Source organism: Ochotona princeps, chromosome 3, assembly GCF_030435755.1.
Source record: "Ochotona princeps isolate mOchPri1 chromosome 3, mOchPri1.hap1, whole genome shotgun sequence".
NCBI lineage: Eukaryota > Metazoa > Chordata > Mammalia > Lagomorpha > Ochotonidae > Ochotona > Ochotona princeps.
In genome coordinates this window covers 33527782-33552574 of record NC_080834.1, presented here as the reverse complement: position 1 = coordinate 33552574, position 24793 = coordinate 33527782, and the positions used below count along the sequence as shown (strand labels likewise).

Sequence of the window (24793 nt, the reverse complement as noted above, 5' to 3'; positions counted from 1 at the left end):
TCCTCAGGCTAGAATCGCGGGCGAGGGGTTGGCTCGCTCCCGCGCTCGCTCGCTCTCTCTCCTCCCCCCGCGCGCGAGCACACACACACACACACACACACACACCCCGACCAAGGCCGCACCGCGGCGCACGCGCACTCGCCGCCCAGGAGGCATGGAAAGTTCCAGCCGGTTCGCGAGCCGTAGGTAGCAGGCGCGGCGGGGGTAGGGCCGCGAGGAAGCGGCGCGCCCCCTCGGCCTCCGCCCCGGCCGTGGCCCCCCGTCGGTCTTCTGTCCCGGAGGAACGGCCGGCCTCGGGCTGGGAGGGCAGGGGGCGCAGGGTGGGCGGGAGTGGGGGACCGCCGCGGGCGGGGTGGCGCGGAGGCGGGGCGCGCGAGGGGCGTGCCGAGCTTCTGCGCAGCTGCCAGCTCCTTTAAGCCCGGGCTCGCGCGGCCCGGGAGCGTTGTCGCCGCCCGGGAGCTGTCCGGCCCAGGTGGCCCTGAGGTCTTTTTTTTTTCAATTTGATTTTATTTCCTCTTCCTGCCGTCCCCGCCCCTCCGCGTCCCGCGCCGCCGCGCGCTGAGAGATCCGGGCATGCCCCGCTACGAGCTGGCTTTGATCCTGAAAGCCATGCAGCGGGTAAGTGACCTTTACCCCGAGAGCTCCCCGTCTTCCCGCGCGGGCGTCCCCAGCGCAGCTAGGCCGCCGCCGCCGCCCTCACCTCCTCCACCCCTGCCCCGGGCCTCCCCGCGCGCACGCGGCCGGGGGGCGGGCGGGCGTCCACGCGGAGGGCCCGGCCGCGTGCGCGCGGGAGCGGGGGTGTGCCCGGCGCGCGGCGTGGCGCGGCGAGGGTGTGCCTCGCACACGGCCGGGCGGGCGGAGGGGGGTGTGGGGGGTGGGGGCGGCCCGCGACCCCGACTCGGGCCCGCGGGAGTCGCCCGGAAGGTCACGCGCGAGCGTCCAGCCCGGCCCCCGCCTCGTGAAGCTGCTCGTCGCCGCCGCCGCCGCCTCCACCGCCGCCGCTGCCGGCCTCCGCCGCCCGCCTCGGCCTCCCCGGGACGTCGGCGCTCAATAAAACGGTCCTGCAAAGCGTGTTTGTGCAGTTCTCTGAGCAACCTACCCCCTGCTCTTCATTAAGGAAAGAAAAAAACCCCAAAAAACCCAAACCCACCCCAGTCCTGTGACTTCTCTTTTTTTGACTTCAGCGACCGCTCTGCGCCTGACGCCCCTAGCCCAGTTTCATTCATCCAGGTGTGGCCTAGCTTGCGCCTTCGGAAGACCCTTTCCTGTCCCCCCATCCCCGCGTCTGTGCGATGGTGAGGTAGGGGTTTCAGGTTTGCAGGGATGCTGAGCCAACCAGCAGCCCGTTCATCTCAGGGGATGGTGTGGCCCAGGACAGGGGCCCCCGCGCGGCCGGAGGCAGCTCTTCCTTCGTCCTCTTGTGTGAGTCAGGTGCTCCTCAGCTCGTCGCCGAAATCCCCAATGCTTCCGTGAGTTTGGTAACGTAGAGCGTGGAGTATGCTGCTTTCCCCGCCTCCCCTAATCTCCTCCTTCCACCCACCCCACTCCCGGTATATTTAAAAATAAAAATGATTGTACTACGATCTGAAGTTGGGAAAGCATGGTTTGTTTCCAGGGCAGGAGGTGGACGCACAGTTGTGTTTGAATCAGGCTTTGGGGGCAGCCTCCAAGAGGACCCGCTCACCAAGTTGCGTGGAAACAGAATGAAGCCTGGGATGGCCTGCCGGGCTTCTGGAAAACTGGCAGTAGCGTTGTACCTTGCTGCTGGAGAAAGGACGCCAGTGGCTGCTCACCTGCTTCGGAGGGGCTGCCCAGCACCTGCTGCCTCTCTCAGTCCTGGGGAGAGGTCAGGACTGGCCTTGGTGGTCCGGGTTTCTTGGCTGTCTTAACCTTACACGAGTGTTACACCGCTTACGACAAGTAGGGATAATGGAAAAAGTTATCCATAGATCGGTTTTAGTGTAGGAGGCTTGGTTAAGCTATCCGTTTAAGGCATACCTTTTTAGTCGATGTTACAGGACGTGGGAAATGTGGTTACTGAAATTTCTTTTGTTTATCTTCCTTGGGGAGCTTGCAGGTGATCACTGGCTCCAAGAGCCACCCCCTGGCATAATGTCCTCTTGAGCCTTGAATACTGCTTTGGATAGCTTTGCCAGCTGTCTTGATTAACATGGCTACAGTATGCTAGTTACATGTGTCTCCTTAACTATGCTAGTGGATTTTTTTTTTTTTTTTTTTTTTTTTTGGTATACTGTAACAGCCAGGATTCAGACTCTGGTTGTAGGGCATACAGCTTTCACAAGGCACGTGCAGATTGGTTAAAAAAATGTACTTGAAATTCTTGCCCTGGGTTTAGGGTGCAGTGGGCGGAGGGAGGGTGGGAGGAGAGCAGAAAAGAAAGTGAGCAGCTCAGTGGAGGGGAGGGACGGGAGAGGTCGGAGAAGGAAGCCCTGGCCAAGCTGTGTGAGGAGCTCCTGGACCGCTGTGTAGACGCCCGCTTAGTTCTTGTTAAAAACTTCCCTTAGGGACAGATTTTGGTGACTTTGCTTTCTACTTGGGGAGGTTATGTTCTTGGGGTTTGTTAGAATACTATGGTGAGTGCACCCCTCTGAAGCCCTGGGGGAAGCTGCCTAGGCCCCTGCTTGGGACAGTGGCACTTCCTTCAAGGTTTTAAATGGGTCCTTTATTTATTCCCACTCCTCTTTCTGCAGGTCCTTGCTGTGTTTGACAACTTTTATTAGAGCAGCCTCAGAAGTTGCTGGGTAGTTTTCTGCACCCTTGGGGCTCCCTTGTAGCACACTGTTTTCTGGGGTGCTCTGACCCTAAGGGGCAGTCTTAATCTCCTTGGAAGGAAGGTGGTCCTCCTCCCCCCAACCAACACCATTGTTATTATTATTATTATTATTTTATCTCTAGCTTGGTTTTAAAAAACTGAAGTTACAGTTTCTAAATTTAAAATCTGGATACTATGTTGAGGCAGTCCCAGCATTTGATGCTGCGGGGCCCTGGTCCCTGAGTGGTGTTGTGTTTGAGAGGGTAGCGTGCAGTGTGTCCTCACTGAAGTACGGGTTATGTGTTCAGCAGGCACCCGGTTCAGATGCTGTTTCTGTTTGTAATTGAGAGTTGATTATGATCAGTGTGCGTCCATGGCTCTTCCAAGGTTGTGCATTTACGTTTGTATATATTTATGTAGACACCAGCCTTCCCAAGAAGACATGTACAGGTATTGTATAGCTTGAATTTTAATGTGCACTTTTAAAAAAAAGTTACCCTTTCTGTGTTCTCCCTACTTCAGGACAAAAAGTAGGTACGTATGGTTAATTTCAGAAATGTGACATGGTGATGTGTAATCAATGTTGTGAAACCTGGCCTTTGAAGATAAGCCACTTGACATGGTAGTTGTGTAGACCAGTCTTAGCCCAGACTTACAGAAGGATCTCCAGAAGGAAAACCGTTTCTGAGTCCTGTTGCACGTCGCTCAGGTAGCATTGGAAGAGGTTTTGCCCATAGCTGGAGAACATGGTATCAGAGCACCCTGTGGAAGGACGTAGATGCAGAGGAAAGAAAGACCCAGGCTGCAGATGCCCAGGGCATTCTCGGCTCCGTCTGAGGAGGACCTTGCCCCACAACTGCGAGAGAAACGGATGGCCTGTGAGCTGGTGAGTGCTCTCCGCCTGCGCCCTGTCTCCCTGCAGTGGGACCTCTGCCGAAGAGAGAGAAGGGGCCGTGCACGTCCTAGGTGAGCTCTGCCGCCGACACCTGGAAAGGCTCCTGTCCTCCGACTGCACTTTGTAATTGGGTTTCAAAGATTGGTAGTACATGTCAGCTGGGTAAAACAAAGCGACCAGACTTGTCAGTCCCTGAGTGATGACGCTAGTACAGTAGAGCAGTCCAGGGAAAGCTGTGGAGATTTGTGTAAAACCCTCAGGCCCGGGGCAGGTATAGGATGAGGGATTTTAAAAATACACTTGTATGTGTGGGTGTGTTGGATTTCTGTAGGAGCTTGGTAGTTCTGCACTGCTCAGATTAACACAGTTGGCGTGAGAGGGCCTTAAAAAAGTTTGTGGGAAAATGAAAGTAAAGGTCAAGTTTATTTTGCTGCAAAAAATGGAAAGCCTCATGTAGTATTCTTCCTTATCTATAATCTCCATGAACTTTTTAGGTAACTTCTCTTAGTTAAACTTCTAAATCTAACTGGGAAATCTTTCCTGATTGCCTCTCAAGAATTTTTACGTGAAGATCTAAGGTGAATGGTTGATATAGTAACTGGCTTAAATGGAAAATGAATGCAGGTTAGGTGAGCAGCGTTTGTATCTCCTGAGGGTGTTCCTCTGACCTCATGGAAACGAAGTAGAGAGCTGCTTTGGGCATCTTATGTTCCTGTTTTAAAAAGATGGCGTCATTTTATGCTCATTAGTCTTAATAAAAACCGGTTATGTTTAATACTCATCGAAATAGTTCTTTGTAGGTGAGCAGCTTTTAGATGGAGGAATGTAGTGGTCGTGTTCTGAAAACTAGGAAGACGATAGATTTTCTCTTGTGCACAGAGGAGTGTCAAGTTTCTCTTCCCTCAAGCTTGTCTGATTAGAAAACCTGGCAGAAGTTTTTGAGCTGTATTCAAGTTAGGGTCCTCTGACAGTAATGCCTGTACAACACTTGCGTTTTTATCTAGATTGTGTGTGGAGGTTAGGATACTGATGAACTCTACTGTGGAGCTGGCCAACTCTAGGTGTCTGTAACTCGGTTCCCTTCGTAGCGTTTGATAAGTAGGGGTAGTGAAATTTGCGTTGTCAGTTAATGGAAACTTTTCTGTCAGGTGAGCAAGCCTGTTGGTGTCTTCTCCACCCCCTGTGGACAGCTCAGCTTGTATAGGATAATGTACTTACACCTTGTCTGCTGGGAGCTGGGCGACATTTAGCCTGTGGGCAATGTTATGTTCTCATTTATGTTCTCATTTGGTGTTACCGTTTTCTTGGGTTCCAGCTCATTGTGGAGCAGCAAGTGATTGAAGAAGGAGTCTGTTCTGCCCCTGAGCCACAGCTCAAGTGCCAGGAGTGGCTTAGGGGTGAGGAGTCCTTCACCCACGCATGGTGCACATGGTTTGTGTGTGTGAAGTGTGCTTGCTGGAAGTTGACATTCTGCACTAATTCATTGCTGCTTTTTATGATTCACATTCAAATCTGACCTTTGTAAGTTTTTAAGATCTAGGTTATGTCTGTTACTTACACATATTGCTATTGAGTCCTCTCAACTTTCCAGATTATCAGATCAGTTTAAAGAAGAAAGACTTTGAAAGACAATGAAATGCTAGAGTAGCATTTTTCATCTAATGCTCAAACTTATATTTGTGATATAACCCATCTAAAACAAACACAAATTACCGAAACATTGTAACATTAAGATAAAGAGTAGAGAGGATGGTGAAATACTTTGGTATGATTAGTATTTTATACGATGTTAAGTTTTGTCAAACTTTCCCGCTTAGGTACTGGCTTGCATTTTGAGCAGCTATTCAAGAGGAGAGTACTTTTTGCACTCCTTTTAAGAAAGCACTACTCTTCAAGTGTGACCAGACACAGTTAGGGGAACCAGATGTAAGGAGTCAGTCAAATACTTGTGAGTTAGCGATTCGTCTAGAGGAAAAAGTGCTCAGGACTTTGGGGAAGGACAGTTAATCCAGCTCTCTGATCTTAGTTGATATGCCATTGTGCTGGACTCTGAATGCATACTTTAAGAAGGCTTATATTTTTCAAATACAGAGTGACAGCGAGTGGCAGCTCATCCATCCATTGGCTCACTTTTCAGATGCCTACACCACTTGTCTGCAGTAGCCAAGAACTCCATCCATGTCTCACATGGGTGGCAGAAACTCAAGTACTTGCGCCACCATCTGCTGCCTCCCAGAAGTGAAAACAGGAAGCTGTATCAAGTGTACAATAGCTAGGACTGGAATTGGCTCCCTGTTGGGGAATGTGGACACCCTAGTTGGCGTTTTAATTTGATTGTGTCCTAGTGCAGTCTGAGTTGCGTTTGTAGCCAGGAAATCATAGCAAGACCTTTTAGAGTGATGACTTTCTGATCTCTGTGCTAGTTGACTGTATTGGCACTTGGCTAACACATAGTTTATCTCTGTCTCAAATATTCACAATGGGGTCTGGCATCCAAGGCTGCCTTTGAAACACATTTAATCTATTTTATCTATTTTTTAGCCACCTCTTCTCAGTTTCTTTCACACTTCATTCCATATACCAAATAAAACAGTTGCAGGTCTTTATCAATTCCATTCCCCTTTTTTGTTTTATTACTTTTATCACTACTTCTTTGGAAGTCCTGTCTTTCCATGTGACCACCTTAACTCCATGAAAACCTGCCATTTGGCACATTAATCGAGGAACCTACACTATGAGGAGTATAGAGTATGATCTATCCTTGGCCACTGGTTGGTTTTCTGTTCCTCGCCACATGGGTCACAGTCTGTTTTGTGTTACTAGATTGGTGAATGCATCTTAACCTCCTTTGCTAGATTGCCAATTTTTAGGGATCTGCTCTTAAGCCTTTCTGTTCTCTGCTGTACGTTTGCGTGGGTTAACTGCCTTGAGAGAATTACTGTTCTTATCTCAAAACAGTTCTGATAGGTCAGACTGCTGGCCTTGTGCTGATAGGTTGCCTTCAAGTCGGCGCACTGTGCTTGGACCGTGCCTCACATTTTGCCAGACATTGTGTTGATTCCAAGATTGTTGAATGGCAGGTAATTTTTTTATTATAATTTAAGTATCAAAGTGCTGTGTGAACTGATGAGTGCTTTTTTTTTTTTTCCCTTGAAATTGGATTCTTGGGGGAAGTACTTGATAAAGTGAGCCACTAAAGTAGCCTTAGAAGTAAGTAGGGCTGGGCCCGGCATCCTGGCCTAGTGGCTAAAGTCCTTGCCTTGAACATGCCTGGGATCCCATATGGGCGCCGGTTCTAATCCCGGCAGCTCCACTTCCCATCCAGCTCCCTGCTTGTGGCCTGGGAAAGGACGGCCCAAAGCTTTGGGTTCCTGCCCCCTAGTGGGAGACCTGGAAGAGGTTCCTGGTTCCTGGCTTCTTGGGGAGTGAACCATCGGATGGAAGATCTTCCTCTCTGTCTCTCCTCCTCTCTGTCTATCTGACTTTGTAATAAAATAAATAAATCTTAAAAAAAAAAAAGAAGTAAGTAGGGTTGATACAAGTTTGGGAGAAGGAGTAGCAGAAGGAGGATGCTCTGTAAATGTTTACTGGGATCCCCTAAAGGCTCCTGTCTCTGCTTGTGCTTTGCTTTTTGTGTTTTGCCAATGAATAAAAGAATGTGGGATGAAAAAAATTGGTGTTATGGTGAAATAACAGAAGAGATAAGAAGGAATGCAAATTGATAAGCCTTTTATTTGCTATTTATTTATTTAAATCTACTTAGGGGAACCTAACCATTTTGGATTCCCAGTTCTCCTTTGTAAAGTAGGAATGAGCCTTTGGAGGGATCCTGAAAGTGAAGTGGTACTGCGGCACAGGAGGCATGGCGTTCATGTAGCTTGTGATCTCAGCCGAGTTAGGGCATTTTATTGCCTCCTTTTCACTATTCCCACTTCATTGATAAAAAGACTCCAGAAACCGTTTGTAAATTTGCTTGATTAGAATGTTAGACTGAGTCAAACCTGAAGGAAATTCCTTGCTCAGTAAGTACTGGGATAGTGGTGTTTATGCTTGGTATTCCACTCCAGATTGGGGATTGAAGGCCTGGTGTGATCAGTTCTTTCTGTCAGAGTCCCAGAAATTTAGGTTTTATAGGGAATCTGATTTTTAAGAAGTTGGAAACTAATTATTTAGACATCACTAATTATTTAGATATCTGTGGATCAGGTTTAGCCAGTCTTTGGTATGATTTAGAAGGTTGGCTTTAGACTTGCTTTAAACCCCTTTAGCATGTCTAAAAACCCCACCTTGTCAGTTGGTCACTGGTTTACTGTGGGGTATGTAGTTTCTCAGTAAATGTCAAGTATGTTCAGTTCTTGACAGTAGTATCAGCTCTTGGTTTTAGACTGTTTGATGATTTTTTTTTTTTTTTTTTTTGTCTAAGATGTTGAGGCTTCAAAGTTGCATTGGCTGAAGTGTGCTTTCCAGCATGTAAACTTTGTCAAAAATTGGTTTTAGTTCATTTTTTATTCTTTGGATGATGGCTTACGGTAATAATTTACACCTACTTTATTAATCTCTTAGGAGTTTGAAATACTGTTCTATAAGATTGCTTTGTTTGGAAAATGGCATTTGCTGAGCAAGGTATATCTGGAGTTCACAGTAGTTAGCATTACCTATGGTTTTGAAATAAAGTATTACCATGAAAGAAATTCATGTGCCTTTTTACTCAACAGTGTAGAGTAAGGGGTAGGAGATACATTTTTGTATTTGGCCATGCTTTATGTCTTCATAGAAGAAAAGCCAAGTTACTGTCCCTTTTCCATTTTCCCGGTCCCCATCCCTGCACAATGGGTCCCAGATAACTGGTCTGTTTCAGTTTATGTTCAGGTTCCCTGTGGCAGTGATTCAGAGTGAAGGGGATTTTTATGTGAGGGTTAGGGTATTTGCCAGTCATGTTACAGGAAAGGAATACTTAAATTTTTGCTTGCTTTTAAAATTGCTTAGCCCTTTTAAGTAAGTAAAGTGACTTGATTATTGACTGGGTTTTGTCATTTGTGTCTTGGTGTACTGCTTGCCTCTGTCTTGTTAGCTGTCACATAAGAAAGCAATTGAAGCCTGAAGCATGAGGTCCCTCAAGGACTGACCATCTTGGTAGCAATGTTTGTTTGACACAATGCAAGGGCCAAGGGCTTTCAAAAACTCAGTCTCTGTGTAATTTTCTGTGTAAGTATTGATAGCTGATTAGGTTGAAATCAGTGGATGCTGCTTGTAATTTCCAGATGTCCTGTCTTCTGGTGTTCGGAAGAAGCCGTTCTGCATTGGTTTGTCCGGATTTTTATGTCCTCCTGCTTGCAGTATCTAAATAGGAAAATCTATCCACATTCATAATCTAGGACTCTTTGATGTTCCCGAAGAGTCGATTGGAATAATTTCTACCAGTCTTTCCAAATAGTGCCCAAGTTACCTGTTTGATCATGTTTTCTACTTCTTAAAATGGTGGAAAATGCTAGGTTTGAATTTTCCAACCAAATGGAAACATCCCACTTTCAGACTCTTGTTCATTGCTTAGCCTTCTTAGAGAATTAGAGTGCTGTGTTTAAGATTTCTGCCTCACATCACATGGAAAAACAAGGAGAAACATTTATAATCTATTCTTTTAGGAACACAAGATTTTTGAAACAAATAGAATGAGAAAAAATGTGACAGTGAACCAGAAAGTTGATTTTCTTGCTTGTGTTACTGTGGTTGGCCTTTGAGGGAGAGTGGCTGATGGAATTGAGTTACATGTGGAGGGTCTTAGCATTGTTTTCCTGCAGACGGATCTGTGTACATGTGTATTTAAGGTATATATTTGAATAGATAATGAAGACACGAAAGTGGAAGGGTCACAAGCCAGTGTTCCAAGGCAGTCTCTAACTAGAAGTCATGCTGCCGATGGCTGCAGCTATAAAGAAGAGTATGTGCGGTAGTTAACAGTGCAGGTCAGAGCGGAGGAGCTGACTCACAGCTGCTTTAGTGTCTGCTGGGGGCCAGTGAGTGCTACCCATATGACCTTACCTGTTGGTAAGGTCAAAGTTCAGCTTTCCCTGTGTTAACAGTCAAGTTAGCGAGATGAACTAGCAAATGTGGTAAAGAAAACCAAAGTAGGATGGGGACGAAACAAGCTAGGTTCCATTTTAGTTCAGGTGGCCAAGCAAGGCAGAAGGGGCTGTGAGTGCAAGTCTTGGCCATCAGCTTGGGGCAGAAGCTGAAGTTGTGAGCAGGCCTTCTCGGCGCTGTATTAGCAGCTGTTCAGGTCAGCAGCCTTTCCTCTCCTGAGGTCCTCCTCAAGCCTTACCTGAAAGAACTAACGTGTAATTGTTGAATGCCTGGGTGTTTTCCTACAGGATTTTGTAAAGAAAGCTCTTAATCACTACTTACTTGAGACAGAACTTCCATGTGTTGCTGTGAGTCAGGAATCCATATAGGTCTTCAATATGCATGCCATGGTACCCAGGAATGTGAGCTGTCACCTGCTGTCTTGAAGGTGAAGCTGGTATTGTAAGCAGGCACTGTGAAGCGGCAGTGGCATCTGAACGCTGGGCTAAGTGCTTGCAGCACCTATGTAGGCCTTTTCACTTAGTAACCTCTCTTGATGTTGCCTTGAGGTACATGTCTTTCCCATTTTATAGAAGGGAGGGTTAAGGCATAGACTCAGGCATTTCTAAAAATAAAGTGTTGGATGATGAATCTGAATTGTACCCATTTCTTCAATAGTTCATCACTGTTTATTAGTCTTACTTTATCTCCACCCCCTTCTCCTCTTTTTCTTAAGGTTCGTTTTGTTCTTGTTTGACAGGCAGAGGTACAGAGAGTGATACTCCGTCTGCTGGTTCACTCCTCAAATGGCTGCAACGGCTGGGGCTGGGCCAGTCCAAAGCCAGGAGCCTGGAGCCTCTTCTGGGTCTCCCACACGGGTGCGGGGACTCAAGCACCTGGGCCATCTTCTGCTGCTTTCCCAGGCCATTATCAGGGAGCCGGATCGGAAGTGGAGCAACCAGGACTTCAATCAGCACCCACTTGAGACACCAGTGTCTTAGGTGGAGGCTGAGCTTGCTGTGGTGACACTGGCCCTTCCACTCTTCCCTTTAAAAAGTGGAAATTGTTAAAACTGTTCATTTAACACTTGTATGCTTTCTGCTTAAACGTGCTGATTGTTAGAACTCGCCATAATTGTTTTTATCATTGTTTTATTTGAATCATTTGAGTTGGCAGCATCTTGATATGTTTTTCATCTTAGGGATAAACCCTCTATCCCAACCACAATATGACTTTCACACTCAACTGATAATGCTATAATGTTATTTCGCAGTCATGATGTGAGAATTTATGGTATTAGGGACCAGTAGTTTGGCTCAGTTAGCTAATCTGCAGCTTATGGGATGCCAGTTTGAGTCCTGGCTGCTCCACTTCCAATCCAGCTCCTTGCTAATGTGTCTGGGAAAGCAGTGGAGAATGACCTAAGTCCTTGGACTCCTGCACCCATGTAGGAGACCTGGAAGAAGCTCATTGCTCAGCTGCGGCCATTGCAGCCAGTCGGGTAGTGAACCAACAGATGGAGAGCCTCTCTCTGTCTTGACTTCTCTGTAAAACTGCCTTTCCAATAAAAATAAATCTTAAAAAACATTTAAGGTATTATTCTAGCCATACTTTTGAGTTTTTTCTCCAGTGTCCAGTTGGGATTCCTAGGTTTAGTTGTTGAATCCCCTGGAGTGGTTTTAAAGTGTTTGTCATTGACAGCGCCAGTTGAAGAGCATGGGCCCACAATTTGGCAGAACTTCTCCCTTTATCTGTAATATGTAGTTGCTTTCTCATGACGAGAGAGAGATTAAACATTGTTGGCAAGAGGATTCCAAGGGATTGTCAGGGCATCTCCTGGCAAGGTGTATCAGTTTATCCCACTGATGGGATTGTTACAGCAGTCATTTGGTTTTTGGGACAACCACAAGTTGTCACATCATAAATGACCCTGTTTCTTGTGCTGCGAGATCTGTGGAGTAGCGTGCTAAAGTCATCGTCTGTGATGGTTCTGAATCAGGTTATTGCTGCACTATATAATATTTCACTTGTAATTATTTAATGTGCATCTAAAGCTGAGGACTGCAAAACCAAAGCAGAGTGCCTTAGTCACCTAACTACAATGGTTTAACCTCTACTATTCTGTTCAGATTTCTTGAGTTGTCTCTTCTGTAGTTAGCTGATTTGAATTTTGAATGTGTATAGGTCCACAGGTTCTATTTACTTAATTGGCCTTTTTAATCTTTTTATGGTACGTTTCTTACCCTCACGCCCCCCCCATGCCCCACCTTTGGTTAATTGTTTCCTGTGTGTTTCACTTGTGTTTCAACTCAAGTATATTGTGTAGACTGATAGGTAGAAGTTTGATTAACGTTTCCGATTTGGTCTTTGTTTTGGAAAAGGACACTCAAGTGGCACATCCAGAGGCACTTGGTCTGCCTTTTACATAGAAGTTTAATTTTTAGGGGATATAGATAGCCATCCGTGTCAGATTTGTACTCGGGAAGAGTGAGACCAGAACAGGCAGGGCTCTTGTCCTCTCCAGCGCCTGCAGTAACTGGGGCAGGACTGGATGCTGAGAACTTGGTCCAGTCGCATCTCGTGGGCAGCAGAGGTGCCACCACTTGGAGCCATCCCTGTTGCCTTCTAGGTCCTGATTCCAGAAACTGGAATCCAAGTGGAATTTGAGGTGGTAGAACTTGCAGCCAGGCACTCTGGTGTGGGGTGTGGGTGTTCCCATGGGCATCTGAACTTCCAAGTCCAACGCCTGTCTGTTTTAGTTTCGCATCATCCTTTCCCCTGAAGGGCTTTTGGCATTCTTGTAATCCTTGCCTAGAGGCACTGAAAGTTGCACGTGATTTCCTCATCTCATTCCTTCTGTATCAGTTAGTTGAGTTTTCCTGCAAAATGTTGTAAAGGGGTGCATTCTTCATATGGGATGTTCCTGTGCTCTGTTAGTGTCCTCCAAGAGTGTGTTCAATTGGAGATAGTTACGCTTTTTTTGGGGGGGGGCAAGACTTAAGTGGGTTTTGCACATGGGTTATAAAAAATAGTGAGTGCTGGACTCATTGTGTTTGGTGAATGCTAAGTTCTCTAAGTATCTAGTTTTATGGGCGTATTGAAGTAAACGTGGTGTAAAGGTAGAGGCGAGAGAAATTCTGTGTAAGTTGCCTTCAGCAGGTTGTTTTGTGTAGAGTAAGCCGAAGGGAAAGTGCTGCTTGCCTGTTTCGGCCTGATGGATACTGCCATGAGATGAACACGTGGATGGGAAATCCACACACATCACAGCGCCCTGTGAACTGTGTGTTGACCCTGCAGTGGACAAGCATGGAGCTGTATGTTGAGGCAAGTAGGCCCTGTTGTACTTAGATGTGAGGATATGATGTCTCCAGATACAGGCTTTTAAAAACCCTGCATCATGGCTTCTGGAGATTTTTATCTGATCTAAGAGAATCCTTCCCTAATCTGATTCATTTCACATACCCTTATTTAGAGCAATTTGAGTTTGGGGGAATAGCTTTATTCTCTCAGTCATTGTTTTTTTGAAATGATTTTTTTAATTGTTTAATATAACATTCTTTAAAAAATTTTTTTAAAAATAGTGATTAAATGGTTGATCAAGGTGGGAAGGATCGAGTTTAGGGAAAATTAGGTGAACTCATGCTTCCAAATTTGCTATTTCTTGTTGTTCATGGGGGAAGGGGAGAGACAAAGGGGGAAACCACTCACAACTTTCCACATGCCCAGTGCCCAGGGATGAGGAACCGCCCGCCACCTCATGTCAACCCCGAGTCTCCGTGTGCACATATTCTGAGGGTTCTGTCCAGGTGCTTGGATAGTTCTGAAATGCTGCCAATTTCACCATCTCTCAGCCATTCTAATACACTATTCTTAAGCAGCTATTAATGATTGTATAGGGTATTAAGTTTAACAATCATAATAAGGCATTTAGTTATTAACATTTTATTCTTTTATTTGGCAAACATTTGAGTACCTGCAAAAATTGTGTCAGGACATAGGGCACATCAGTAAAGAATACAGACAAGAACTCTCCTCATGGAGCTCATGTTCTGCTAGTCAGGAGAAAGAGCAAAAAAGTTTTAGAGTTTGTTAGGTGCTGAGTGCTGCAGAAAATAAAGCAGGACAGTTAACAAGGTAGGGTGATGATTTGGACTGGATATATTCCAAGCAAAGCAGCAACAAGCTCTGTTTATAGATTGATAATGTCTGGCTTAAACAGAAAGCAAGCAGTCAAGGAAGACTTTGGTTTGAACAATAGTGATTGAGTTGCCATTTCCTTGAGAAGGGAAGGGTCACTGATTTGAGACAGCCAGCCCAGCCAGCCAGATTATTTATACTTCCAAACAAAATGTGGTCACCAACACTTAATTCAGTAACAGTGGTCCCTGAATGATCTAGCAACCGTTGGATTTGTGGGAAATACACTTAGTTGTTCTGACTTGGTGTTTTCAAGGTGTGGGGCTTAGCAGGTACAGTTTGGGTTAGATAGCTTCATACAACCTGTGGTAACTAGGTCAGGTGTAGAACAGGCCTTGAGTTTTAACTTCTTTTTAATTCTCTAGTGGAAGGACTAATTAACACTGAATAGAATAAAGGCAAAAAATAAATAATGGTGAGAGCCTTCAGAAATGCTGGTGTTACAGCTGACTCATTTAGATCTTTCTGCTCTGTTTATGTACTCATAGGAAACCCATTCCTGGAGCTTCTTTGGCTTTTCAACTCTTCATTTTCCTCCTGTACCTACTCATTGATGTGGTTGTCAGTATTGCAACAGCATTTTTATTGCATGTGCTGTTTGCTGTCTAAGTTGCTAACATTTGCTAATATCCATCTTGAGTATTTTCTCTGAACACAAATTTTTAAAAAAATATTTATTTATTTTTATTGGGAAGTCAGATTTACTGAGAGAAGGAGAGCCAGAGAAAGATCTTTCATTTGAAAGGCAGAATGACAGAAGGAGGGACAGAGAGAGATTCTTCCGTGGCCCCAACAGACCAAGGCCAGGAGGCGGGGGTTCCATCAGGTGTCAGGCATCAGGTCTCAGGCTGGAGCACCTTTGGCCGCTTTCCCAGGCCGTTGGTAGGGAGCTGGATTGCAAGTGTTGACATCACATGTGGAGGCCTCATGGACACATCATGACACTGACTCCTTAAGTAACAGTCTAGGATTCACAACAATTTAAAACTAGTGGTGTTTGCGTATTTGTTCCCCCATATTCAAAAGGTCTTACATCTCTGAGGTTTTTAAGTCTGTTGGTTGAGACATGCTTTTATATTGAAAGGTTAAAATGAATGTAGCCTGGAGGAGGTGTTTATGGATGAAATGGTAAATTTAGTAGTTAACTATTCTGGTGAATAAGGTATTTTAAAAAACTCTTTAAAGATGTTTCTGAAAGGCAGAGACAAGAAGTGAAGGAGAGAGGAGTATCTCATGTCTTCCAGTTCACTTCTCAAATGGCTGCAACAGCCTGGGCTGGGCCAGAGGTGGGAATCCAGAACTCCATCTAGCTTCCCCCACTTCCCAGGGGTGTTAGCAGGGAGCTGGATTAGAAACAGCAGGCAAGACTCAACAGTGTTCTGACATGTGATGCCAGCGTTTGAAGCAGTGACTTGACTGTCGTCCTGCAGTGTGTTGCACTACCACTGGCCCCAGGGATTAAGAATTTTGCTTGAAGAAATGGTCTGCGTGGGAACCATCTTTCCTCTTCTATCCCTCATAGGAAAAATGGGTCAAAGTGGAGCTGCTCTGATTGGCAGAGAGGCTTAGGGAGAGGGGCTTGAAATCCCTGACTCCACTCAGCCTAGCCTTCCAACCCTGATGACGCACAAGAAACTACAAGTCCTGGCAGTATAGTTTGAACACAATTTCACTTCAGTCTGGGTTTTGTATACTTGAAAGAAAAAAATGTAAATACGTTATATGTAATGTATAATAGGGACGTTCCCTACATGTTCTAGGGACTGTTCAATCATACAGTTACTTAGAGGGTGGGTGGGTTGGTTGGAGGTCACACACATTGTATTAGAATATCTGGTTTGCTTATGTCTTACCTGGTGTACTCCAGATTTTTAAAGTGAGGGTTGTGGTTGGTCCTGTGTAAGTATCTACACGCTTTGCACTGCACCAAGCATCGTTTGTCTTTGATGTATGTGGAATTCTCTCTAGTGGACTTGCACTCCGTATGACAGTGAAGGTGTGTAAAAGCACTAAGAATTTTATATAAACGTTATGCTTTAAAAGAAAATGCTGTGATGGAAGTGGGAGCTAATAGTTAATGGATGCTTGAGAGCCTCTTGAAAACATTTGTGACATAATTCCGTGTTTATTTTGTCTAGTTTGTTCCTATATAAATAACTTCTGTGAGTATTCTAAAATGTCTGGCATGTATTTGGCAGTTTAAGTTGAAAGAAATGCATTTCAGTTGTGCAGAATGAACTGACATTTAGGGAACCACCTGCCTATTGTCCTGGGCAATATTAGGAGAATTCTGTATGTCACCCAACAGTGAAGCTGGTGGGGGGTGGGTGATGGGGCTTGCAGAGGTGAAGCTGTGTGACAGGTGAGTTTGCAAAGCTTGGCTGCTTGTTGCTATGCTTTGCTGCCCACATGTCTGTGTGCTTCCTGCACTCACCTTCCTTTTTAGAAAGTCTTGAAGTCTGGTGATGGGAACTTTTATCTGTTGTTATTTTAGTCACTCTTGAGGTCATCGTCTTCTGTCTTTGAGTCTACTTTTGTGGTTGAGTTTGTGATAACTGGGAGGTCTGAGTTTTCCTTTTTTTCTCTTTTGGGTTTTTATGTAAGGGGCTTCCCCGTTTTTTCAGCTAGAGTGACCATATGTCCTGAAAGACAAGTTACCATGGTTCCTGTAGAGAGTAGAGGAGAGGTTTGGTCATTGTAGCTAATTATGTTTTGGTTAACATGTTTGGCTTTGCCTGTAGGAATGTCACAGCTAATTTGTTTGATCTTTCTCTTCTGGGTTGGTTCAGTGCATTAGGTGCTTCGTTTGTGGTGTGATGCATCTCGGCACGTGAAGTAGTACAGGTTTGTGTTCTGAATCTTTGGAAAACTCAGCAGTACGAATTCCTGAAAAGGAGACCCTCGACTGAGGGAATTTGCTATGTTTCAGAACATCTTTGTGTCAGAGGTTTGGCTAAACTTGGCCGTCGCCTTTAGGAAATGAAAAATCACTGCCGAAGAACCATTCCTAGGTTTCCCCAAACTGTACCTGTCTTGTTGCTTGTCCCACATGCCGCAGTTCAAAGACCGATCTGATTGTGAAAAAGGTGTACGTACATATAGAATACAAGTGAAGTGCTTCACAGGCCCTGTGAGAGACGTGGGGAATAGCTGTGACCGGGCACTGTTTGGGCCAGGTGTACCAGCATGCAACTTTGCTGCTAACTCCGGCTTGCTACTGAGGCACGCCATATGGGATGTGCAGTAGTGGGTCATGGCTCAGAGGGTCCCTGCCACCTATGTTCTAGGAGACCTGGGTTGAGTTTCTGGTTTCTGACTTCAGCTAGCCCAGGCACATTTGGAAAGTGAACTGGGGAATGGGAGGTTTCTTTGTCTCTTTAAACAAATCATGTTAACTGAGAAAAAGATTCTTTCATATGTATTCATTCTTCCTCCTACAAGTAAAGGAACTCTGGAGAATGTTCATTGTATTTTTGTGAGAAATTGTTTCTTTAAAAAGAAAGAAATAAAAACTTGTCCTGTGCATTTTATTTGAAGCCATTTTTAAGGTGTGTACAATTCATATTTCTGAAAGGTTGCGGTTCAAGACTGTGATGGTCTCTGCTAAGAGACTAGAGTATGACATCAAGCTGCATTGTGTTACAGTGTTTTACGTCTTTCTACAAACAAAACGGACCCACTTTGGGGTTTTTTTTTTTTTTTCCTTTCCCAGCGTTGCCAGGTGCTGGTCTCTCAATGTATTTTGTTGAAAATCTAAAAGTTGGAAAAAATGTACAAACTGATTCACTGGCTGGTAACAGAATCCAGTGAGAAGGGCACTGTCAGCATGGTTTTTGAATGCTCTGAGGAGGCATAGACAGGAAGTGGAGAGCCCAGAATTCCAGTCCAACCAGCGCGTGGCCGTTGCCTGCCGCCTCCGCTGCGGGAGGAACAGTTGGGAGCCAGGCCCTCGGTGGGAATCCCAACCCTTCTGAGCAGTCAGCAGAGAGCACGCAAGATGACGCCTGTCTTTGGTTCCTACATTGAGAGACAGTTAACTGATATTGGCAGCACTTGGTTCTCTGAAGAAATGCTGGGGCCGCCACTAGCACACAACCTGCATCTAACCCCTCTCCAGACAGAAACAGAACTGCTCAGGTGTGTTGCTGTTGTGGAAACACATGTTCAACTACTGCCCTGGGAAGGGCCAGACCTGGAGGAAGGGTCGTGTGAGCAGAGGGCTAGGCTTACTTGGATGGATAAGTTGGAATATTTGTGAAGGTATGGGCTGGGTTTTGGGTAGCAGGACAAACCCTGTTGAATGCAGGATTTTGTAGCTGCCTGTAGCAATATCCATTGAAATTGAGGAGTTGTCTTTGAAGATACTCTTTTAAATGATTTAGGTTTGTCACTTGGATGGATTTTATGAAAACTTGTGGTGGTTCTTAAATATGTCAATGTATTTCCTTAAAACCTTACATGTTTGGGGGGATAGGGAAGATAGAGATTGACCAGCTTCAGAATTTGGTTGGTCTGAAGGATACAAATTGCCAGCTTTAAGCATATGACTTTATTCTGGCACTATTGACACTAGCAGGAAGGCCTTTAATCTGTTTTCTTAACATAATTACTGTAGTGTTTCATACTTTAAAAGGCAGGAAGATATAATTGACTTTATTTTTTAATCTGGGCAGCTTTATGAATTAGACCTAGTAACCCAGTTTGCTAGAATGTAAATGTTTAAGCATTATGTCTAGCTCTTTTTTTTTCCTTGCCAGTAAAATGTGTTTTTAAGTACTATGGCCTGTTTGGAACAGTTTTGAAACGAGTTGACATTAGTATCATCTGTAGTTCACTGTTGAGTTTCAAAGGACAACGCCCGACTTCACCAGAACACAGCTGCTTTTTCAAGCATGGACAGACTTTTCACTGGAAGGTGATGTTTGTACTGATGAGAAATGAGCTAGATGTCAATGTGTTAGGTTGAGTAATAATTGCATTTCATGTTGATCTGTCAGCTACAATTATAATTAACTTTGAAGATCAGAATTTCTCTTTTCCAGGAGAAAGCCTATCAAATTCATAAACTTGGTTTTAGGTAAATTTAAATGTCTGTTTTGCAGAGTGGTTATCTTAATCCAGGACTGAAAATTACATAAATGAAGATGATTTATTACCCAGTGGTTGAAACTGTTTTGTTGAGGTTTGGAAGGTATAATATTATTTTTCAATCTTGAAGAAAACATTTCCTCTTGTCCCTGTTTTCTGTATCCTTAAATGTAAAAATTTTAAGAAGAAAAATCAAACCTTGAGTCAGTGCCTTTATATTCTCACAGGTTCTCTTGGAAATACTGCCTGATGAAAAGGAAAGGAAGGATTTTTACCCCTTTTAAAGATTTTCTTTTTAGGTTCTGAATCCCTTATTACTAGGATAACAAACTCAGTTTTACATTGTTTTTTAATTTGTATGTCCTAGTTTCTTGTGTGTGGAGTGTCTGGTTTCCCTTCAGGGCAGGGGTTATCTCACGAGTTCTGGATTACTGTATGATGACTATGCATGTACAATGAGGAGAGTTCTATGCAAGTAGATTTGTATAGACGGAGTAATGCTTGCTTTTCTGTGTTCAATTCCCTGAGAGTAGATGACAGGAAGTACACAACACCTGGTTTTTGATCAGAACTGTAACTGGTAATGAAGTGAGCCTCAAATAGTCTTGAAACTCCTGCTATTTGAAGATTCATTTCTGTGCCTGTGTTATGAATGGCTGGTGTCCTCAGCCCTTGCACACCTCCCCTCCTCCCCCCGAGGTGCTTGAAGATCTTGATGCCTGTTCCAGGCTAACAGGAAAGGGCAATGTCATGATAACAGTTATTTACTGGAGAAGTTAGGGCCACACAGGGTGATAAATTTTGTTCTTTGTTTGAAATGTAAATGTTTTCATTGATGTGTCAGCTGCGATCTTACAGAGTGGCCTTTTCTGTGGAACCAAAGTATATTTTGAACTCCCCCTCCCCTTTTATAAAGAATGTCTTTTGTGCCGTGTTTGCTAGACTGAAAGTTTCCTCATCACTTGGTGAGACCCTTCTCTAATTCAATCTTTGTCTTTTGTCTTTGCTGCCTTGCAGGGTTGGTACAGTAGGCTTCACTAGACTTAGCTGCAACTCAGAATTTCTCCTCCAGCACCTGAGTAAATGCTGATGGTCTTGTGGAGAGTGGATTAAGAGTACGAGCTAAGTTCTCAATCCCAATTAAGAAGCGGAGGAAAATTTAAACTGTCTCCTTCCAAGTTTATCACAACCACCACCATCGAGACAGCAAACCAAAGGACAAAGACTTTGACCTGCTGTATTGTTCTGTGTAGTCCAGTTCACAGACTTGGCTGGGGTTACTAATAAGTAAATAAAAAGTCGGACACTTCTGTCATTGGATACTTACAAGTTCCCAGAATGAGGGCTGTACTGGAGACAGCAGACATTGCCATAGTGGCCCTGTATTTTATCCTGGTCATGTGCATTGGGTTTTTTGCCATGTGGAAATCTAATAGAAGCACCGTAAGTGGATACTTCCTGGCGGGGCGCTCTATGACCTGGGTAGCCATTGGTGCCTCTCTGTTTGTGAGCAATATTGGGAGTGAGCACTTCATTGGGCTGGCAGGATCTGGAGCGGCAAGCGGATTCGCAGTGGGTGCTTGGGAGTTCAATGCCTTACTGCTTTTGCAACTTTTGGGATGGGTTTTCATCCCAATTTACATCCGGTCGGGGGTATACACCATGCCTGAATACTTGTCCAAGCGATTCGGTGGCCATAGGATTCAGGTCTACTTTGCAGCCTTGTCTCTGATTCTCTATATCTTCACCAAGCTCTCAGTGGATCTGTATTCAGGCGCCCTCTTTATCCAGGAGTCTTTGGGTTGGAACCTTTATGTGTCTGTCATCCTGCTCATTGGCATGACTGCTTTACTGACTGTCACCGGAGGCCTTGTTGCAGTGATCTACACAGACACCTTACAGGCCCTGCTCATGATTGTTGGGGCCCTCACACTTATGATTATAAGCATGATGGAGGTTGGCGGGTTTGAGGAAGTTAAGAGAAGGTACATGTTGGCCTCACCCAACGTCACGTCCATTTTGTTGACATACAACCTTTCAAACACAAATTCTTGTAATGTCCAGCCTAAGAAAGATGCCTTGAAAATGTTGAGGAATCCAACAGATGAAGATGTTCCGTGGCCTGGATTCATACTTGGACAGACCCCCGCCTCAGTGTGGTATTGGTGTGCTGACCAAGTCATCGTGCAGAGGGTCCTAGCTGCCAAAAACATTGCTCATGCCAAAGGCTCTACTCTTATGGCTGGCTTCTTGAAGCTTCTGCCAATGTTTATCATAGTTGTCCCAGGAATGATTTCCAGGATACTGTTTGCTGATGATCTAGCTTGCATCAACCCAGAGCACTGCATGCAGGTGTGTGGAAGCAGAGCCGGGTGCTCTAATATCGCTTACCCACACCTGGTGATGAAGCTGGTTCCTGTGGGCCTTCGGGGCTTAATGATGGCGGTGATGATTGCAGCTCTCATGAGTGACCTGGACTCTATCTTTAACAGTGCCAGTACCATATTCACCCTTGATGTGTACAAACTCATCCGCAAGAGTGCAAGTTCCCGGGAGCTAATGATTGTGGGAAGGATATTTGTGGCTTTTATGGTGGTTATCAGCATAGCATGGGTGCCGATCATCGTGGAGATGCAAGGAGGCCAGATGTACCTTTACATCCAGGAGGTGGCAGATTACCTGACACCTCCGGTGGCAGCCCTGTTCCTTCTGGCAATTTTCTGGAAGCGCTGCAATGAACAAGGGGCTTTCTACGGAGGAATGGCTGGATTTGTGCTTGGAGCAGTCCGTTTGATACTGGCTTTTACATACCGTGCCCCGGAATGTGACCAGCCTGATGAGAGACCCAGTTTCATCAAAGACATCCATTACATGTATGTGGCCACAGCATTGTTCTGGATCACAGGACTCATTACTGTGATTGTTAGCCTCCTCACCCCACCTCCCACGAAGGAGCAGATTCGCACCACCACCTTTTGGTCCAAGAAGAACCTGGTGGTGAAGGAGAGCTGCTCTGCCAGAGAGGAACTGTACAAAATGCAGGAGAAGAGCATGCTGAAGTGCAGTGAGAATAGTGAGGCCATCAACCACATCATTCCCAATGGGAAATCTGAAGATAGCATCAAAGGCCTTCAGCCAGAAGACGTCAATCTGTTGGTGACCTGCCGAGAGGAGGCCAACCCAGTGGCATCCGTGGGCCACTCTGAGGCAGAAACACCAGTAGATGCTTATTCCAATGGGCAAGCAGCTCTCATGGGAGAGAAAGAGAGAAAGAAGGAAATGGAGGCTGGCAGCCGCTACTGGAAGTTCATAGACTGGTTTTGCGGCTTTAAGAGTAAGAGTGTCAGCAAGAGGAGTCTCAGAGACCTCATGGAGGAGGAGGCTGTTTGTTTACAGATGTTAGAGGAGACTCCCAGAGTAAAGCTGATACTCAACGTTGGACTTTGTGCTGTGTGTTCACTTGGAATTTTCATGTTTGTCTATTTCTCCTTATGAACTTAAGATACGGTGAGACACTTGAGAAAATACTGGTCTTTGGAAAAAAATTATGTGACTGTTGCATCTCAGGCATTGTTTACGCGGTAGGTTTTAGTCAAATTTTACTTAGCAGAAAATCATCTATTTGCAAGACTTTATTTTTCCCAGAGATGGAAGAAGTAAATCTTCAATTTAAATGAAGCAAACCTTGTTTAACAGACTGACTTGTGCAAATGTGGTTTAAAATTTTCCATACCAAAGTAAGGAAAGACTAATTCTCACAGATCTTTTAAGCAAGAATAGATGTTAAGATACCGTGAAGAAGATATGCTGTTTGCACTGCTAAGTCTTGATAGATTTTATGCTGAAGTAGAAGATTTGCTCATTTCTAAGTTTTTTTCCCCTGCCTCTGTGATGCCTACTCAAAAACAAAAGCCAGTTCCTAGACATTGTACAGTCGGTCGTGTGCTGAAAGTGTAACGTGCTTGTGTTGTACTTGTTTCAGGACGGTAGTTTGCCAGGTTCATTTTGTTAGCATGAGTCTGAATTCTGATTGCCAAGAGAAAGAATGTTTCCTGTAGGTATTTTTGTACCACTTGTATATAAAATGTTGGGGGGGAAATATTCTGATTTCCATTTTTTTTGTTTTTTCTCCGTTCCTCCCCCACTACCACCTTAAAGTTTCAGTGAACTGTATTGAAATGACCATCACATCTGTGAAGTTACATGTCATAATTATATTGTTAAATGATTATGGGACTAGTTGGGGCAGAACATGAAGTAAGGGTTGTATTGACAGTTCAGTTTGTTCATATAGCTTGGGAATTAGCCCCCTGGGCAGTGTTTGATTAACTTATACCAAACATAACTGCTCATATTCTGTAATTTTCTAGCTGTGTTCTTGTCATTTGAAATGCTTTCTTAAGTGGGTCCAGTTGAAAAGTATATTCAGAATCTCACATTCTGTGTGCTATGTCACCCTGCTGGATTAGAGCATAATGTGTTGAGGCTTGAGGCAGATTTAATTCTGAGATCATGTTGTGTCCTTGATTGGGTTTTTTCATCAAGACTTGCATCCTACACAGCCTCAATATTTTTATTGTTATAATGACTTAGACAGTATTTTTATTGTTACAATGCTAGCTGGCCATCAATATCAGAAAACTCAAAGAATGCACGCTTCCATTGATAGCTGGTCAGTAAATCTTTCTATAGGATGGATAACCTGTTAGAAGTGCTGTGAGCAAGAACTGTTGGGTTTAGTAGTGTGTCTTATGTTAGTGTGTCTTATGGTAGATGTTATAGGTTGTTTGCAATCGTAGTGCCCTTGTTTTGGTTCCTGGTTGCATTCTTCATGGTGGAAATCTATTTTTCACAGGCTGTTTCCTCTTCATGAGGATAGGTCAGGGTGCAAAAAATGTTAGAGAGAAGCTCTCCAGATTGTGTAGTTTGTGTCTGTGTGTTTTGTCCTTTGTCCTCCTTAAAATATGAAGGAAGCTAATTATGTATTTACTTTCTTTGACTTTGTTTAATCTCTGATACTTTTTAAATTGCATGACTTTATTAAGATATTCTTTAGGGGAAATTACTTTTATAGATGCCTATACTTTTGTAGATTTTGAATCAAAACTCAGTCCTGATGACTTAAATTTTTTCTTGTAGTCTATGAACTAGTTTTCATTATGATGGACTTGATTAGTCCAAGTTGATTTTAGAAATTATCAGGTAATTTAATGTCTTCCTGTCTTCAGGAGACTTTCTGAAAGACTGAGCCTGTTGATGGAAAAACGGTTCATGTATGAACAGCATGTAATTCTGAAGAGCTTAGAGTGCCTTGTTACCTTTTTTCTGTTTTTCTCCAATGTTATTCTTGAAGTTTATAACCTGAGGACCAAATAGGTAAGGGACCATCCTTTTCTTCTTTTTCATGTATAGAAGTTAAGGCTATAGCATGTCCAGGGTTATAAATTCTAAGTCTGTTGGGGGAGAATAGAAATCCAGTCTCCAGATCTGGATTCATGGTTTGTCCAGATGTGTATGGACAAAGGGTTTGTCTTTTTTTTTTTTTTTTTTTTTTTTTAATCAAAGGAACTCTTCTTTGAAATGGTCCTTTGTAGGATCTTGGAGTTTCCCATTTGGTGTTAAGTTGTAGGAATTAATTTTTTTTCTTTTTATTCTGAACATATCTGTGAGAACAGATACATTGGCCAGGCAGCCTTCCTATTCTATTTGTGGCATAAATGAATAGGAGTTATGTGTGTAGATTCCTTCCCTCCCCAATTAATACTGAACCTTCGTAGTTT

General features: G+C 44.3%; 2 protein-coding genes across 3 annotated transcripts in view; both read left to right on the top strand.

Annotated features, from left to right (window-relative positions):
- The first annotated feature begins 491 nt into the window (after positions 1 to 491).
- The window catches only part of MRPS6 (mitochondrial ribosomal protein S6), a 59010-nt gene continuing 34708 nt past the window's right edge, over positions 492 to 24793 (top strand). Inside the window, exon 1 of the mRNA XM_012929504.2 lies at positions 492 to 618. Within this exon, the coding sequence (XP_012784958.1) occupies positions 574 to 618 (45 nt within the window). The 5' untranslated portion in view covers positions 492 to 573. The remainder of the gene's footprint in view (positions 619 to 24793) is intronic.
- Positions 494 to 24588, top strand: SLC5A3 (solute carrier family 5 member 3). 2 transcript variants are annotated; one of them, XM_058661669.1, is made up of 2 exons: positions 494 to 618; positions 20031 to 24564. In XM_058661669.1, exon 2 carries the CDS (start codon positions 20352 to 20354, stop codon positions 22506 to 22508), a length of 2157 nt encoding a protein of 718 aa, XP_058517652.1. In that variant the 5' UTR covers positions 494 to 618; positions 20031 to 20351; the 3' UTR covers positions 22509 to 24564. The 2 variants fall into 2 exon arrangements, with proteins under 2 accessions (XP_058517652.1, XP_058517653.1); XM_058661670.1 differs by lacking the exon at positions 494 to 618 and adding an exon at positions 18496 to 19116 and having other exon boundaries at positions 20031 to 24588.